The sequence below is a fragment of the Hippichthys cyanospilos genome, chromosome 17 (assembly GCF_059441005.1).
Source record: "Hippichthys cyanospilos isolate Australia breed blue-spotted pipefish chromosome 17, RoL_Hcya_1.0, whole genome shotgun sequence".
NCBI classification, from domain to species: Eukaryota; Metazoa; Chordata; class Actinopteri; order Syngnathiformes; family Syngnathidae; genus Hippichthys; species Hippichthys cyanospilos.
The window spans coordinates 15,455,804-15,472,622 of NC_142385.1; the positions used below are offsets into that span (position 1 = coordinate 15,455,804).

The window sequence follows — 16,819 nt, forward strand, 5'->3', positions numbered from 1 at the left end:
CAGCTACTTCGAGCGCATTCACTTACACTAGCGAGGCGTTTGATGGCCGCTCACAATGTGGGAAATCTGAAACACACATGACTCTTTACTGGGAACAGCGGACGCTTTCTGCCGGTAGTAAACAGGCAAATCGTCCGAAAGTGTCCGTAACAGCCATTGCTTAGATTCTAACGTACCCCTAAATTCCTGTGAAAACTTGAAAATTCTTGCCTGGTTACGACTTGGAAAAACGTGTGGCTGATAAAGGCCGTTGTTGCCTGTTCTTGACGCGCAAAAAATGTATCATTTATGGATGAGAATTTAAAGATGAGATTTATTCTGTTTTGCTGTAGTTTTGACATTGTCGCCAAAGTGTTGGTGCGTCTTATACACGGTGACTTAAAAGATACCAAATTTGACCCCAAAATTAAGGGCGCGTCTCATTTCTGGGGAATTACGGGAGGTTCCATACCTCAAAAGCCACATGAGGTAAAAGATCGGCTCCCGTCGTTTACCGGCCGGTCTTGGTCAGACGCAAAAACCGAGCACCCGAACTGAACCAATCATGTGCGGTGGCCATCAAACTCCAAAATCTTAAAAGTCTTCCCGGAGAGGCCGTTTCGCACTAAGCTGGCTCTAACCTTTCTGAGTCATCCTCTTGGTTTTCTCTTGACAAAGCGGAAGGGATGTCGGACTAGCCGCGGGTCACCGTGCTGGACCCTCTTGAGAGCCAAGCGGGAGGTTAAAGATAGACTCCGTCCGGAGTGACAGACAAATGGTGACGTGTCATCTGGAAACGGGCAGACGTCCTATTTTCATCCGCTACTCTACAATTTTGGATCCACGTACGGCGCGTGTCAGCACGCGATAATAATCACGAAGGCTTGTCGGCAAGTCTCGGTCCGAAGCCTTCACGCGCCTGTTGTTCTCCGTCTGTACAGTTGGGCCGGTCCAATAATCTATATTAGCGTGCGTTAAGGCTCGTGGCCGTTTTGCCAACAGGAGCGTTGCGACAAAATTCAGATTCATCCACTTTTCTAGCAGGACCTCTAATCCATGGGTGTCAAACTCATTGTAATTATGGGCCACGTTGTAGTTTTTATCGGAGGGCCAATGGGAATGTGAAATGAAATTAATTTGACACATTTTGAAAACAGAGGCCGCTAACAACTGTTCAAAAGGGGTTTGGGTAACAAAAAATGTGTAATAGTTGAAGAAAACATGGAAAATTTGCGATTTTAGGCAGAAATTTGAAGTCATAATTAGTCATTTGTGGGCCACATAAAATAATGTGGCGGGCCGGATCTGGTCCCCGGGCCATGAGTTTGACACCTGTGCTAATCGGACCTTCGTTAGCCCAACTTTCCACGTATGTCCGCGTATTCATCAACCAACCAATGAGATTTAGGTAAAGTATCCAAACGAACACCCACAACTCAGTCTCCCCCAACAGGTAACTGCCAATAATTTAGTTAAAAAAAACAGCATTAAATATCAAATAAAATGCGGCTTTAGCTTTGCTGGCTTCATGGCCTCCTTAGCAAGCAATTGTAGACGCAATGCATTTTGACATATTTCAAAATAATGACTTTTTTTTTAAAAATATGCTCTTCTGGTTGAATTGTCTGCTTTATTGTATAGTCATGAATACTTTCACTTTTTAATGTAAAATAAAATGAACAGGAAGAACTCATTTCAACCCTCGGGGGTCCGCGGACCTTACTTTGAGAACCAATGATTATTGTACTGGTAAATCAAGTTAGATGCTAGTTTGATGAGTCATCCTGTTCCTATTGGTTTACTAAGTCAGACGCTTGATCAGTTGTAGGCCTGCCAGTTGTTTTTGTTTGTTATTTTGATGAGCAATTTAGTTTTCTGGTTTGTTATTTGATAGCTACCGCAGTTACTTGTGCAATCACTGTGTTGGTTGGCGGGTTTTCCCGTACGTCCATTGGTTGTTTAGTTGTGATGGGTAAGTCGGGTGGGTGATCGTTTTGCTAGTTTCTTGTTGCGTCCAATGGTTTGTCATTTGATTTGTTTTTTTTTTTAACCGCACGGATTTTCAGTTGCTTGGTCTGTCACCTCAATCGTTCTTTCTTCGACTAGTAACTCAGTTTGTCAGTCGGCGAGTTTGTCAAGTTTCTCTAAACAGACTAAACGAAAGCGCTTTGAGACCGATTGGGATTTCCCTCGGGGAGGACATTGGGAATTTGCAAAACAGTTTCCAGAGCTCTCTTCAGTACATCCAAAAAAGAGCAAATCATCACCGTTCTGAGTCCTGACCTTCAAATTATGATTTGGCGTCCTTTGTTCTACCAAAAATCCTTAGAACTGGTTTCAGTCACGAACAACAGGGAGGAAACCCCAAGTGAAACCAAGCGGGATTCAAACCCACCATCCTTGGACGCGAGGCGGTCAATCGCATCTCTCGGGTTCTCGAGATTCTTCAACTAGACTTTTTTTTTTTCTCACACGGAGACTCACCTCAGTCGGTCGTGCGGCGCCGAGGGGAAAAAGCCGATTTCCCGCTTGTGGCCCTCGCATGCCCGCCGATGGGCGGTAGAAGGACTACGTCATGACAGAAGTTGAGGCGGACGCGCATACGCTTGAAACGGGAGTCGTCGCCGCACATCGGCGTCCTGCGGTGCGCCGTCCTCTAATCCCCCCTGGATTCCTTTTTTTTCCCGTCGGCGTGACGACGCCAGCAGGAGTTCCCGCTCGCTCTACCGCACGCGCACATGCGTCGGCGCAACGTCTTTACGGGTAGAAAATCCCCATGGCGCTTCCCCCGCCGCCGCCGCCGCCGCCGCTGCTCCTCGCTCTGTGGCGTTCTCGTTTCTGCGTGCGAGCGTCTGAGTCTGCGAGGTAGGGTGAGAGAGAGGAAGTGAGAGAGGTGGGCGAGATAAAGAGAGCGGGGGGAGGAGGGCGGGACGCAAGGTCGCGCAAAAGTAAGACTTTGGGCTTTTGTGACTGTGCGCTTTTATTTGTGGTCCGCTTATAAAAGAATCCAATCAAATTCAGCAAAACGTCTTCACATATCATTTGAACTGTGAAGGTGGGCGGCGCTATCGCCGCTATTACCACGCCAGGAGTTTTACTCAAATTTTACCCGCCAATTACAGCACAAGGTCTTTTGCTTCTTTTTTTTTTTTTTTCCCGATTAGCCGCGCGCCATTTGGACCGGCATTACTCTTGACATCTTGGCATCACTTGCGTCACTGGATACGCGCCACCTAACCTCATTTGTGGCGGACTTTTTGCCGCGCGTGTGATGTCAAAGTAATTGCGCAGAGCCAGTCGGATGTTTTGGCCCGCCCCCGCCATCTCACCCTGGTATTTTTGCAGGGAAGCCCTTCCAAGCCTTAGGTAGCATGCTAATGAGCCGCAGCTCCCTGACTGTGTGTGCGCTACAATGTTGTACAGTGGATATGTGAGAGACGGCTGAGACTTCTCACACGTTAGCAATCCATAAGAGTTAGTGTGTGTGAGAGAACCTTTTGGGTTGGTTCCCAAAAATTGCAATATAATGCAATGTAATGGGAATATCAACTCAATATTTGCTAGTCCCGAACATGAAGACAAAAATTACTTGGTTAGTTATTTGGCACGCTTGTATTTTGGTTCGTTATAATATTGGTTAATTAGTTTTTTTTTTTTTTAGATCTTTTGTGTTAGGACAAGGGTGTCAAACTCAAAGCCCGGGGGCCAGATCCGGCCCTCCACATCATTTTTTGTGGCCCGAAATTGCTGATGTCTGGCTAAAATCGCAAATTTGCAAGTTGTCTTTAACTTTTAAAAATCTGTGGAGAAAATACAAGCATTTTTTAATTCACAATCAGTTTTTGCCGGCCTCTGATTTCAAAACTTGGTGCGTGTTTTACTAAAGCATTTAAAAAAGATTTGCCCTCTGACAGAAACTAGAACTACAATGTGGCCCATAGTAAGACACCCCTGTGTTAGGACTACAATTAACAATTCATTTAATAATCGTTTTTTTGTCTTATTAATTGATTAATATGATTGTTCAAAAAGATGTTCGTTTCCCTCTCAGACATAAATGAAGATATTTGTTCAAATTGACGTAGTAGAAACAACTTTTTTGTGATTTGATTTCTGGTTTTGGTCCTTAATGTGAGTAAATGGTCAAATCATTGTTTTGTTTGTTTTTTTGTTTTTTTTTTGCAAATTTCTTATTTCAATTCAATACAATCATGCTAAAGGACAAGGAATCTGAGAATATCTGGGCGCATTTGGTTTTTGAGTTTTCTAACCCCATAATCGATTGATTTGGTAATCAATTCGTTGAAACATTGCACACATATTCTTTTGGTTAGTGTAGCTAATTGGTTTCTTCACTGTTCATTTCGAAACCAATCTTTTCTCCCAAGTTAGCCAAACGTCTGCAAAGCTTTCCTCCGATATGCCCGTTGACACCCCATCGCGTTCCCTTCGTGGATTAAAGCAGACGCGCTGACATTTTTTTCAATTCCGATCCGCCTCGTTATTGATCGCGGCTTCGGCTTTGACTCCGAAGCGGCTTCGCGTTTGCTCCGAGCGCTCGACCTTGGGGATATCCAATCAGGGACAGGGTTAATGGCTTTTTGTCTCAGGGCCCGCCCCCACCCGAGATACGATTGTCAGAGCGGAGGAAAAGAAAAGCCTCTGCGTTTTCTTTTTTTACGAGTTTGCGCTCAGCGATGCGCTTGTGTAAGCAAAGCGTTTCTCAGCGGGATAAACCGCCGGAGTGACTCCTCTCTCTTCCGTTATTGATTTCATTAGCTCGGAGCCGAGCCCTCGGGGGATCTTCTTCGATGTCCTTGTCGCCCGGCGCGCGCGGAGCCGCGGGGTCAGAGGAACCTCCGCACCTTCCTGCTAGAAGCTCGGCCGGGATTGTAAATTGATTTATGGATCGCCCGCTTAGTCATTTACAGAGCCGCCGAGACCGAGATCGGCGTCCGAGACAACTTCTGTCTCCGCCGTATTTTAGCAGCCCCGCGCTCATCGCTTGGCTTCATATCAAACGGGCCCTCGGAGATTTCCCCGGTGCATCCATGCGCGCCGTACGGCGCTTCGCGGTCCGGAATGTCGAGCGGGAGAGCGCTTCGGCGTGCAGGAGATGGGGAGATCTCCGCTTTTATGACAAGACTTTGTTTTTCGCTAGGGTAGCTTCGCCAAAGGTCACTTGTCCCTCAACCTTAATTACGAGGCGGTAACAAATAGCCCCGGCCATTTGGCCCGGCGTGACCTGACAACACGTTATTGACATAACCGCCGCGCCCTCCGTCCGTACAATCTGCTCCGCTGGCTGAGCAGCGGTCATTAACATCTTTTTTGCGCCGCGCTCGCTGGCGAATAATGAATGCCGGGGAGAGGCTACGACGCATCGCCGCTAAGGAAAGTGCTTTCGAGTCGTGCTTTGAAAACTGTACTTTGCCAGTTGGAGCGTCCAATAAATACCCTAACTCCCCAAATATGACTCACTCGCAGCTTTATGGCATTAGTTTCAAAAAAAGAAGCGAGCAGACTGAACCAACGTCTGAATCCATCCTTGTTCACACGCAGGAATGTTCCTAAATCTGAGGATATTGTAAAGGTTATAATGTCTTCAGTTGGTTCAATTAAGAATGCCCCTGTTACAGAACACGGAAATCCATTTGACCCATTTATTAATTGCGGTCTTTTGGCAAATACGCACAATCATAAACTTGGCGAAACACTGATTGTTGTCAACTCTGGGTATTTAAGGCATAATTAACTCATGCTGTGTCGTGACGCGTTTACTGACGCCTCACAATCTGGGAAATCTGAAACACACTTAACCCGCAACAAATACTGTATAGTTTACGGGTACGTACACAAGAAAATTCGAAGTACCAGAACCCTAAAATCAAGGGTGTGTCCGATACACAAGTGCATCTTATATTTGGGGTATTACGGTAATTCACAATTTTTTTGGGGGGGGATACCTACATAAGTACCAAATCCTCTTGTGGAGCACTAATATACTCTGGTCTAATCGTGACAGTTTCTTTTTCCCCAAATCTAGTCCTCGTGGAGAACACAGATCCATATCTATTTGCAATTCGAAGCTTCGAGAAGAAACAAGTCTTCATCTTTCTTCCTGCCACATCGTCAGATTTGTCTTCCCGAGAAGACTCTCTGGAGACCAGCGTACCATCTCCCTGCAGGCGTAATTAAAGCCTTAAAAACAGTGGAGGCTTTTTGGGTCAAGCTCAACATCTTTTTTTTTTTTTTTTCATGCAAAAGTGGGATGAATTCTCCCGGAGATTGACTTTTTTCTGTAATCACCTTTTTTCTTTTTTTTTTCCTGCTAACAATCTGCCCAATTTTGCCCCCTGGAGCACAAAATGTACATGCGCAATATTGAGCCTCTCAGGATACGGTGATAGATGTCAGCGCTCGGCTTTGCTTTATTGTCGCTCGACGGGAGAAATCAACTAGATAAACGCTCCAGCTCGATGGGCGGCCATTAGATGATTGACTTGGAATGTTGACGGATGGGTCGGCAACCGGCGGCTCCGGAACCGCGTGCGTCTCTTTCCTCCTTATGTCGTGGCCCTCCGTGGTTTGGGAAAATAAATAATGCTTGGTTCAGAATGACACAACCCCAGCCACTACTGCAGCTTCTATTCTATGCGCCTTATAATGCGGTGCGCCCTATGTATGAAAACAATTTTTCAGATGGATCATTCATTCAAAGTGCGTCTTATGCTGCAGAAAATACGGTAGTTGGTTAGGTACGTGAGTTGGCACGATTCTCTAAATCCAAAGTTGTGTGGGGGGAGTTCTTGGAGGTATGACCATATATAGTCTGCGGAGCCAGTTTGCTATTCCTCTTGGCGAAGTCGGGGATATGCATGGCGCCGATTGGAAAAACACCAATCAAAGACTTGTTTGATGACGACAAGCGGTCGCATCTTCATTTTCTTCACCGAACCGCCGGATCCAAAGCGTATCGCCGGCACAAAGGGCCGGCTGTTATTTCGAGCGCATTAGCCGCGTTAATAAAAGCGGCGCGAACTTCAAAGCCCGCTACACGAGTCCCCTCGCTAGGCGCTCTTGAAAACAGCAACAGGGTGTCTAGCGCAAGCGCTCCTCTTCCCTTCAGCTGAAAATCCATCCGTACGATAAGATCCCGGTTAGCACGTGTAGCAGGCGCTAAGCCTCGACGCAGGGCTGGCCATAAGCCACTTAAGCTAACGGCCATGCGCCGGCCAATCTCACTTTTGATTTCATGCATGTTATGTGCGGCCCGTGACTGATTCGCCAGTGAGCAAACAACCCTAATTGCCGCTGGAGGCGCCGGGATCAGCTGGCAAATCCTGATGGCAAATTAAACGGAGGTGAGGGACCTGGCGAGCGCGCCAGCGAGCGGACCGACGCGCCGCTTTTTTTTCTCCCAGAGAAAAAGCCTGCCAAGGAAAAGTATCCTGAAGCTGTCACCCCACCACAATTAAGATCTAAACGCAGAACAGGAGCACATGCCGCGCCAGATGTTCAGGCGTTGCGTGCAGAATAGCGATGCGAGGTGTGACGGCAAATATTCCAGGGATGCCGCAATGGATCAGACGGGCCCAAGGGCTCATCCGTCTGCTTTTACGACAGTGAAAATCCTACTTTAAGACTTGATTTGCCTTTTTTTTACACGGTTACACGCTTATTTTTTTCAGTTTCAGACTAAGCTGTACCTGTGCGAACGCTATAAAAAATAATCAAAAGTTGAAAGTTTTTTGCCTTGTTGTTTATGTAATGTTAAAAAGGATGAAGGTTTAGGTATACTTATACCATTTTTATAAATAATCTTATTTATATTCAGCAGATCAAATGGGGGGGGGGGGGGGGGGGGGGTCTCTTTCCTGGGGGGCGCTTGGCAAAATATTGAGAAGCTAAGGCCGGGTTAGCGAAAAATCCCTGGACCGTCTTATGAGTAGAATTGCAATTTTCTGCTGTTCTTTTCTCACTCTTGATAGCTTTTAAGCAGATTTTGGCACCGAAAGCGCTGCAACGGATTCGTTGTTTTTGGAGTTCCTTTTCCAAAAAGTAGCGGTCAGCACTCAAGCGCGAATTGAAGCGTTCCCCCGGTCCCGGCCGCCACGTGACGGGCATCGCAACGCCACCCCTGGTCTCGGCCGCCTATCTGCGCCGCGCAGCGATGCTAACCCGAGCCGGCTAAGGCGGTCCTTACGGGACATGGCGGGCTTTTCTAATCAGCCGAGGCGAGGGGAGGCCGGCGGGTTAATGAGACGGGGCACGCCGCGGCGCTTCCAAACTCCCGGCCAATCAAGCCGCTTTTGGACTCCACCAACTTCTTGTGCTGGTTGTTGTCGCGCAGGGGAGCTTCGTGGCGAGCATGACCGCCACCTTGAGGCAGATGGACGACTACCACTACGCGCATCTCATCAACACCTTCGGCAAGATCAGGAGCGACGTGGTGGTGAGTGCCGGCGCGTATTTTTGCAATTTTAGGCGCACGTCTCCCCAAAAGAAAATAGATACGGCGGAACCGCCGCAGTACTTCCGATCGACTCTTGTAATGAAAAATTCAGCTCGCGAAACGTCTCTAGAAAGGAGAGAAAAATCAGGGTACAAAAGGCGACATTGTTAGCATATGAGACACGAGACGCCGACGCCAACAAGACTGAATCGTAATACGTTATCACAACGTGTGGTGTCGACCGTATTTGTTCCAGTTTGGGATGCACTTTTGTCATTTATTAATATGCCGGCTTGCCCACAAACGAGACGATAGGTTTTTTTTGCATTGATGTTTACTGTGGTCTTCCACTTTTCATCTTGTTTCACCTACACTTCCTTCCACCAATTTACACCATAGAACAAACAAACATAAAATTGGCAACGACTAATATTGTACATATACACGTAAAAACACATAAGTAACATACCACTTTGTCATGTCTGACGTTAGCGCTGTTAGCACATCATTAGCACTTTAGCAAGGACATCATACAGGAAGCACTTGGCATGACCGCAAACTAAATTTGCAAGTGTTTGAAATGTGTAATCAATGAATTTATTCCTTTTTAATGAAAAACGGTCTGTCAGATTTGGGGGGGCCGGATGAGTTTGTAACAAAAAGTGTAATGTTTATTGTTTTCCAGAATGCCACACATAATCAAATAATAGAATAATATTGTATATAATGATATAATAATATCTTCCCATAATGTAAGTTGAGCAAGGAGGGCAAACTCTGCGACCTTGACTGCGCTCTCCCGCGAGGCCGTTGGCAAGACGAACAATCGCCGGCGGGAAGAAGCTAAAATCCTCGCGCAGATTGATTGTTCCTCTCGCAGCCATAGCCACATTTCAAAGCTGACTGCAGCTCCCTCGCCCGGTTTTTTTTTTTTTCCTCTCCTTCCAAACACGTCACCTGAAATCCCTGAAAGATGCACCCCAGACTTTAAGACTTTGAAATTGCTTGCTTTTTCTTGTCCTTGTTTGTCTTGGTTCCAACTAAATGGTCATTTTCAAGGCTTTCCCATACTTTTTGGGGGGAACGTGTGCCATGAATTGACTCAAAAAAGCCTCAAATAGTCAAGTCTGAAAGGACGCTGCAAGGTATTTTTTTTTCCAGTACAGCCCTGAATCAGCACAGTCTAAAAGGGCTTCACAGGCGAAAAAGAAATCATACAGAACATCACAAATACACAATGGCATCCCCTGAAAAAAGCGCCCAAAAGAGAAAGGAAAAACTCAAAAACCCCATGTGGGGAAAATAAGAAAACCTAAGAAGGGAGGAGCACTCTTCCAGGCTCACCAGGTCGAACTAGATGGAGCGTGCTAAAATGAACAAATTGTGCCATATTAACCCCTGGGGAAAATTTTGACCCAATTTGGACTTTTTAATTTTTTTGACGTGTAATATCAAAGGAAAAACAACCCAAAAAAAACATTCAGAGGCTAAAATATTGTACGACTTTCAATATGCCATGCTGTCATCCCTTCTAAATGCCTGCAAACTCCGTAGGTGTCAAATTTAGCCCAAGTCGGGCTCATTTACTGCCATTAAAATTGGACATATTGTCAATGTTGGGCATATCGAAAACCCGAGGTTTTATCACGCATTTTGCATTCAGCCTTTCAACGGCAACTCGCAAACGGGGCGCAGTAGACATTTTTGTGTTGATGCCCCAAAATCACCGGGTGACGCTCGCGGCCAACTTATGACACTTTCATCTACTTGGATGATCGGCTTAGCCTGGACCTTCATATTGCAAAATTCTTGAAAAGTCGTAATACTTTAACTGTATTTAAAAGAGTTGAACGTTTTACTTAAAAATCAAATCCAATTTCTCGGTTTCACGATTGAGCTCATTTCCAAACTGCCAGTTTTAAAATTGAGCGTTTCGTTGAATTCATTCAATAATAAACCGTACGAAATCATCTAAGTCACGTCAATCTGCTTAAGCGTGAGTGTGTTTTTGCAGGACTTCCTGATGGAGACGTTTATCATGTTCAAGGACCTGATCGGGAAGAACGTCTACCCTTCCGATTGGGTCATAATGAACATGATGCAAAACAAGTAAGTGGCGCGCCGCTGTGGCCTTTGCCGTCCCGACGCTGACGTTGCTAAGGAACAGGAGTCAAAAGTGGGTTAGCGTAGCGCCCCCCCCCCTTTCTTCCTTCCCCCGACCCCTCCATGCAAATAAAGTCAACAGCAGGCAATCAGATGAGCAGCCAGTAAACAGTCGCATGAATGATGAATGCTGAATGCGTCCCGCCATCTTTTCTTACTTGTTTTTTATTTATTTATTTATTTATTTATTGCGACCTGGCCCCGTGCCACCCCGGTGGAAATGCGAAAGAAAGCCCTGTGGTTTATTCAAGAGGCGCTTGTCACATGAAGTTCGGGTAGTCTGAAAAGAAAAAAATACTCTCGCTGTCACGGCATTAGAAAGTGTTTCATTAGATTTCCGATACTTGCAAAAATGCCGATAAAATCTCACGTAGCGACTAGCAATCGACCTTGTGCAAAATGACCCCGTCTTCATCCGACATCCGATTGTCCCCTCGGCGTCCTCGCGTCTTTGTTTGCTCTTGCGCTTGATTAGCACACGTTGGCTTAAGCTTCCTCACTGGGACGGGAAGGCGATTGCGCAACATTTGATCTTTTTTTGGGGGGCGTGCGTCCGTTTTGCCCAGTCGGCTAAATGGCGGGCTGGTTTGTTAGCAAACTCGCTCGCGCTATGTAATTGCCGCTTATGTGCCGAAGCGCAAAGTCGTCCTCACTTTCCTCCTCTTCATCATCATCATCATCATCACCACGTTCCCCTTTAGTTCTCCGTCGTGTTTTCACAGCTGCTGCAACCCACACACTTTCATTAGCAGATTAGGTTAGAATTAGAATAACGAGCGGGATTCGACTCGGCGCGTTTGCAAAGGTTGCTATTTTTGAAGGGAAGGAAAATATTGGAGATAAATGCCGCTTCATCGAGATGTTTGTCGAAAATCTTGAGCTTTTGCGTTATTTTCGAGGGAAAACAACATGACAAATTTACAGAAAACTCATTCAGTGCCGTGGACGTTTATATCCGTCAGCTAAAATTGACAACCACAGACGTATACTTTTTATGTATTTATTTTTCTTTTTTTATGGGTGCTATACCGCAGAGGTGTCCAAACTACGGCCCGGGGGCCATTTGCGGGCCACCCTACACTTTTTGGCGGCCCATTGCATATATGAAAAACTGCACTTTTACATGGCCCGTTATACTTTTTAAAAAGGTAACCAAAAAGTTTCAATATATGTGCTTATATATTACTACAGTATATGCAACGTGCTTGCCTGCTTGTTTGGTTTTTACCGTTTAATAATTTAATGTAGATAATAATGAATAAATCGGCCCTTCCGACTTTTTTTTTTTTCTATGCGCCTTATATTGCAGTGCGCCCTATATTTGAAAACGGTTTTAGAAGGGGCCAGTCGTTCAAGGTGCGCGAAAAATATACTGCGAAAAATAGGGTACTAGCTAGCCAGACTTTGGACTCTTCTGACGTGCAAAAGTCGCGCGTCGGACGCCGCATTCATCATGTGTCTGAAACGGCGCTAATCGCCTTCATAAATTGAAGTGATAACAAAGCCTCACGACCTTCCCGTTATCTCCTAGCGCGCAACTTTCTTCCTCGCGCGCAGGACCGTAGACGGGGGATGGTTATCCCAGACGCTCTCTGAACTCAATTAGCAAGTATGATCCGCTGATTAGCGTTGATTAGCATACGTGGCTGCAAGGCGACGGAAGGCGCCGAGGCAGCCCGACGTACATTGAGCATTCAAAATGGCCGCCATCCATCAGCGATAATGAGGCCATTTCTCCGACAGCGGCGCATTGATTGAGCGTATTTATCATAATGATGACGCCTGCGTACTGTATCCAAATGGCTCTTAATGCCGAGGGCCGACTCCCAAGCGCCTTTCCGACGCGGTAATTTTAGTCGCGCCGTTACCTTGGCGACGTGAGCCGCATCTTAAAACTCCTTTTTAAATTGCGCATGCCGCAGACAACAAAAAGTTCTTGCTACAATGATTAAACCTCTTGTTATGTCGCGGGTCAAATTGACCCGTGTGAAAGTGAAACGTATATGTTGAGTGATGACGATGAAAAATGGCGCGTATGCAGTATGTACGTTTTTTGACTGCATTATTGTTGCAATTCCTTTCATGTTTTGCAACGTTTTTGATAAATAAGCAAAAACCCAGGTCAAAATGACCCAGCAATGCTTTATCTATGTGTGTGTGTGTGTGTGTGTGTGTGCATGTGTGTGTATATATATATATATATATATATATATATTAGTGTAAAATATGTCAATCATGATTAGACCCAAAAAGAGTCGAAGAAGCAATTTTTTTTTCTTTTTTTCGGCCGAGTGGTCAATTGAGTGGCACGGCACCTGTTTGCTTTTGTCTCCATCCCGTCACCGAGAGCACCTCAAATATCCCGTCTTAATATTTTCTCGCTGGCAGAAGGCAGCCATTGGAAAGTCGTTTTAGCATTAGCCCCCGCCGTTAAGTATATCAGCTATATTGGCATGTGCACGGCAGCAGAAAATTGAGTGAGGCGTGCACACCGCTAGTAAATGTCTTGAGCGCTGAGTAGGATGTTTTTTTTTTTTTCCCTCCCCTTTGGGGACGGGGGATGAAACCGCTGAAAATGACTGGGTCAGGATAATCCTGAGGTGTTCCGTGACAGGTGTTCACCTTTTGCCAGTCATGATTAAGGTGACTCTTAATATGTACGGCACCACTGGCCTCAGGAATTTTGGAGGGTGGGTGAAAGCGCGACAGCATCGGCGTTTATTCCCATTCAAGGTCATTATGAGCTTTCCGAATTGCACGTTACAGCGAATTATTAGATATATAGCCCCCAAAAAGCGCCCAAACCCTTTAAATTTATAATTGAAGCAGTTGATAGCAGATGACTTTGTTTAGGTCGTTTTATTTGTATGGTTTTATCTTTCATCATTACGGCAATTAGGCATGGTTTACATGTCTGTGGGAGCAGTAATGTTTATTTTGGGATCATTTTGTGCCTATATGTTTAGTTTAAGGTTATCATATGTGTAATGAGCGTAGAGACTTTTTCTATTTCTTGTAGACTTTTTCTTTTTTTCTAGTTGAAAAGCGCTCCGTTTGACTTTACCTTTTCTCACCGGGCTTTTTAGCGGAGCGGCGTTTGCCAGACGTGCCGCTCGGAATGCCTGTTGGCTCTTTTGTTTTACAAGGCAAAGTAGTTTGAGTGGAAAGTGACCTTTTGATGCCGCGTAAAGGTGAACATAATGCGATTATAATAAGTATGGAGCTTTTGTTTTGTTTTTTTGGCCATTTTTTTTTTCAAGTTGCACACACTTATCAGATGTGAGCACCAAACACTTTTTGTGCGCCTGTTATCTGTGCAGGGTCTTCCTGCGGGCCATTAATCAGTATGCCGCCGTGCTCAACAAGAAATTTCTGGATCAGACCAACTTTGAGCTGCAGGTGAGAGATGAACTTCCTCAAACCTTTTATTTTACATCGCTGCTACCTTGTCAGATGGGTTTAGCCGAGAAAAAAAAAAAAGTCCAAACTTGGGTCACTCTTATCTCAAGGCACCGCCGTATATAGCTTACATTAGGGATGTTGGATACTTTACATTGACTATTCTCCGATACCAAGTACCGATACCACTTTATTTTCCCAAAAAGATGGCAGCTCATTTTCCGCACATACACTTTTATCCGCATTGTAGAATTTTATTTTTAGTAATACAGAAACAGAAAGTTCTGAGAATACATTTTTAAAATTTGACAACAATGTTATCTAACTTCAGATTTATAATCTCATTGTTGTCTACCAAAAAAAAAAAAAATAATAATCCTACATGTTTTTGTTGGTGGGCAGTGTTTGATGTGTTCTCACAAGTGCGTCTTTTGTCGCTTTTGTGTTTATTTTGTTGCGTTTAGCTATGGAACAACTACTTCCACCTGGCCGTGGCCTTCCTCACGCAGGAGTCGCTGCAGCTGGAGAACTTCTCCAGCGACAAGCGGGCCAAAATTTACCACAAGTCAGTCCACTGCGCACCTCTTCAACTTGACAAATGATGAAATAATTCCACTTAGAAAAGATTGTATTCAAAACACTGTAACATTTCAAATGAAAATGAGGGTTTCATGAGTTTTTCAAAATAGTTTATATTGCAATATTTTGACTGAAATAAAGAAATGAAGTCAATTGCATTTTTTTTTATTATTATTCCAATGATGTCTTCAGGTACCAGGACATGCGACGACAAATCGGCTTTGAGATCAGAGATATGTGGTACAATTTAGGTAATTTTTTTTCATTTGTTTGATGTTTTATTTTTCTTTTGAGCCTATCCTGTGGTTCATCATTTGAACTGCTGTCAAATGTGGCAAATGTCGCGCAATTCTGTACGCTCAAATCATGTGTGCCCTCAACCCCCCTAAAGGACCCCACAAGATCAAATTCATCCCCGAGATGGTGGGCCCCATCCTGGAAATGACGCTGGTCCCCGAGATCGAGTTGCGCAAGGCCACCATCCCCATCTTCTTCGACATGATGCAGTGCGAGTTCCATTTCACCTGCAGCTTCCAGAGGGTAACTCACTTTTTCTATTTTTTTTATTTTTTGCAAAATGTCTGACAACTGCAGCAGATAGCTAATCATTCTTCAAAATAGAGGCCAAGTGTGCTTGCTTCAAGCTGCTTAGCGTAATTATATTAAACATACACAAAGGGAATCGTCATATAACCCAAGTTTGCTAGTTTAATGCTAAAAAGTCATGCAAAACGCCATAAACGGGCTAATGAGACTAGCATCAATATTGCGCAAGCTGTAACATGTTAAACAATGAACAGCTGAAGCCCAACAATGAAGCTTTGTGGAAAAATGACTTGGTTTATCTTTCTGTTGTTTTCCTGTATTATACTGACCCCCGGTGGCCACCAACGAGTAGCACGATGTTCATTGAATTGTAACATGAAATCATGAGACTGACCAGCATCGAAACAATTAGATAATGAGCGATGAATTTGTCGCTTTAATGGCTGGGCGATTTGTTCAAAAAATAGAATCTCAATTTTCTTCTTTTGTTGACTATGATTTGGATTTTTATCTATTTTAATGGAAAAAATGAACTCGTTCAATCCCAAAGACGTCATTTTACGTTTTAACAGTCCAGACATTCAATCCTTTCCGTTTTGAAAATGACGAACTAATTCGAATAAACTTGATTTCTTGTCCAGCCCTGGCTGGTATTTAGTGTTTGTTATTGCAGAGGACGCGGAGGGTAACGCCACTGCACTGCAATCACATGGAGGGAAGGGGCCGCCTCTTAGGGGAACGCGGGGGGTACAATAAACGGCGCGTCGCCGTGAGCTGCCTGGTAATTGGGCAAATCTCATTTTGTGTTGTGTTTTGCGCCGCCATTATCAACGGCGGCGCCCAGAGCAACCTCATGTTCTGCCTCGTTACGGCATAAAATGAAGCTTTTCTGCATGAGGGGAAACCACTTGGCTGCACGTGGTCTCTGTGGGCCACCTGAAATGATATCGAAGGGAGTTGCTGTAAACCCCCTGGGGGGTGGGGGGATCAGTCCTGCCCTTGAGAGATGAACTTCTACACCAGTGGTCTCAAACTAATCGTTATCGCGGGCATTTTTGTAGTTATGGCGTTCCTAATTCCAATATTATCTGCTTGTATTTGAGAAGTGTTGTCCTCAGATGATAGTTTGTTGAGTTATTATTCAAGTTATTCAACAACATGACAATTTAGTATTTTGGTCCATATTTTAGGACTAAATTTTGATTGTCGTTGAGTGTGGCTTTTACAGACCACAGAAAAGATTGCAGCGGACCAGATTTGGCCCCCGGGCCTGGAGTTTGACACCGGTGATCTACAGCATATTTTTTTTGCCGCATCTGCAGTTTGAGAACGAGATCATTACCAAGCTAGACCACGAGGTGGAGGGCGGGCGCGGGGACGAGCAGTACAAAGTCCTGTTCCAGAAGATGTAAGTGGGCGTGGCCGGCGCCGCGTCGCGCCGTTTGCGCCCGAAGGCTAACCGTCCCGGGGGATCTGGCGTCCCCAGCTTGCTGGAGCACTGCCGGAAGCACAAGTACTTGGCCAAAAGCGGCGAGAACTTTGTCACCCTGGTGGTGCGCCTGCTGGAGCGCCTGCTGGACTATCGCACCATCATGCACGACGAGAACAAGGAGAACCGCATGAGCTGCACCGTCAACGTGCTGGTCAGTCGCAACGGCCCAGATCTACGTAGAAACGCAAAGTCATATTTAAAACTCG

At 45.2% G+C, this 16,819-nt stretch overlaps 2 protein-coding genes across 2 annotated transcripts in view; one reads left to right on the forward strand and one right to left on the reverse strand.

Moving 5' to 3' along the window:
- Positions 1-2,802, reverse strand: part of insyn2a (inhibitory synaptic factor 2A) — a 28,071-nt gene extending 25,269 nt beyond the window's left edge. Inside the window, exon 1 of the mRNA XM_088438259.1 lies at positions 2,464-2,802. The gene's annotated coding sequence lies outside the window, so the exon portion shown is untranslated. The remainder of the gene's footprint in view (positions 1-2,463) is intronic.
- Positions 1-16,819, forward strand: part of dock1 (dedicator of cytokinesis 1) — an 80,567-nt gene that overhangs the window by 53,387 nt on the left and 10,361 nt on the right. The window contains exons 28-35 of the mRNA XM_088438256.1: positions 8,333-8,434; positions 10,449-10,543; positions 13,918-13,996; positions 14,461-14,561; positions 14,768-14,826; positions 14,967-15,115; positions 16,444-16,529; positions 16,608-16,764. Coding sequence (XP_088294382.1) covers positions 8,333-8,434; positions 10,449-10,543; positions 13,918-13,996; positions 14,461-14,561; positions 14,768-14,826; positions 14,967-15,115; positions 16,444-16,529; positions 16,608-16,764 — 828 coding nt within the window. The remainder of the gene's footprint in view (positions 1-8,332; positions 8,435-10,448; positions 10,544-13,917; positions 13,997-14,460; positions 14,562-14,767; positions 14,827-14,966; positions 15,116-16,443; positions 16,530-16,607; positions 16,765-16,819) is intronic.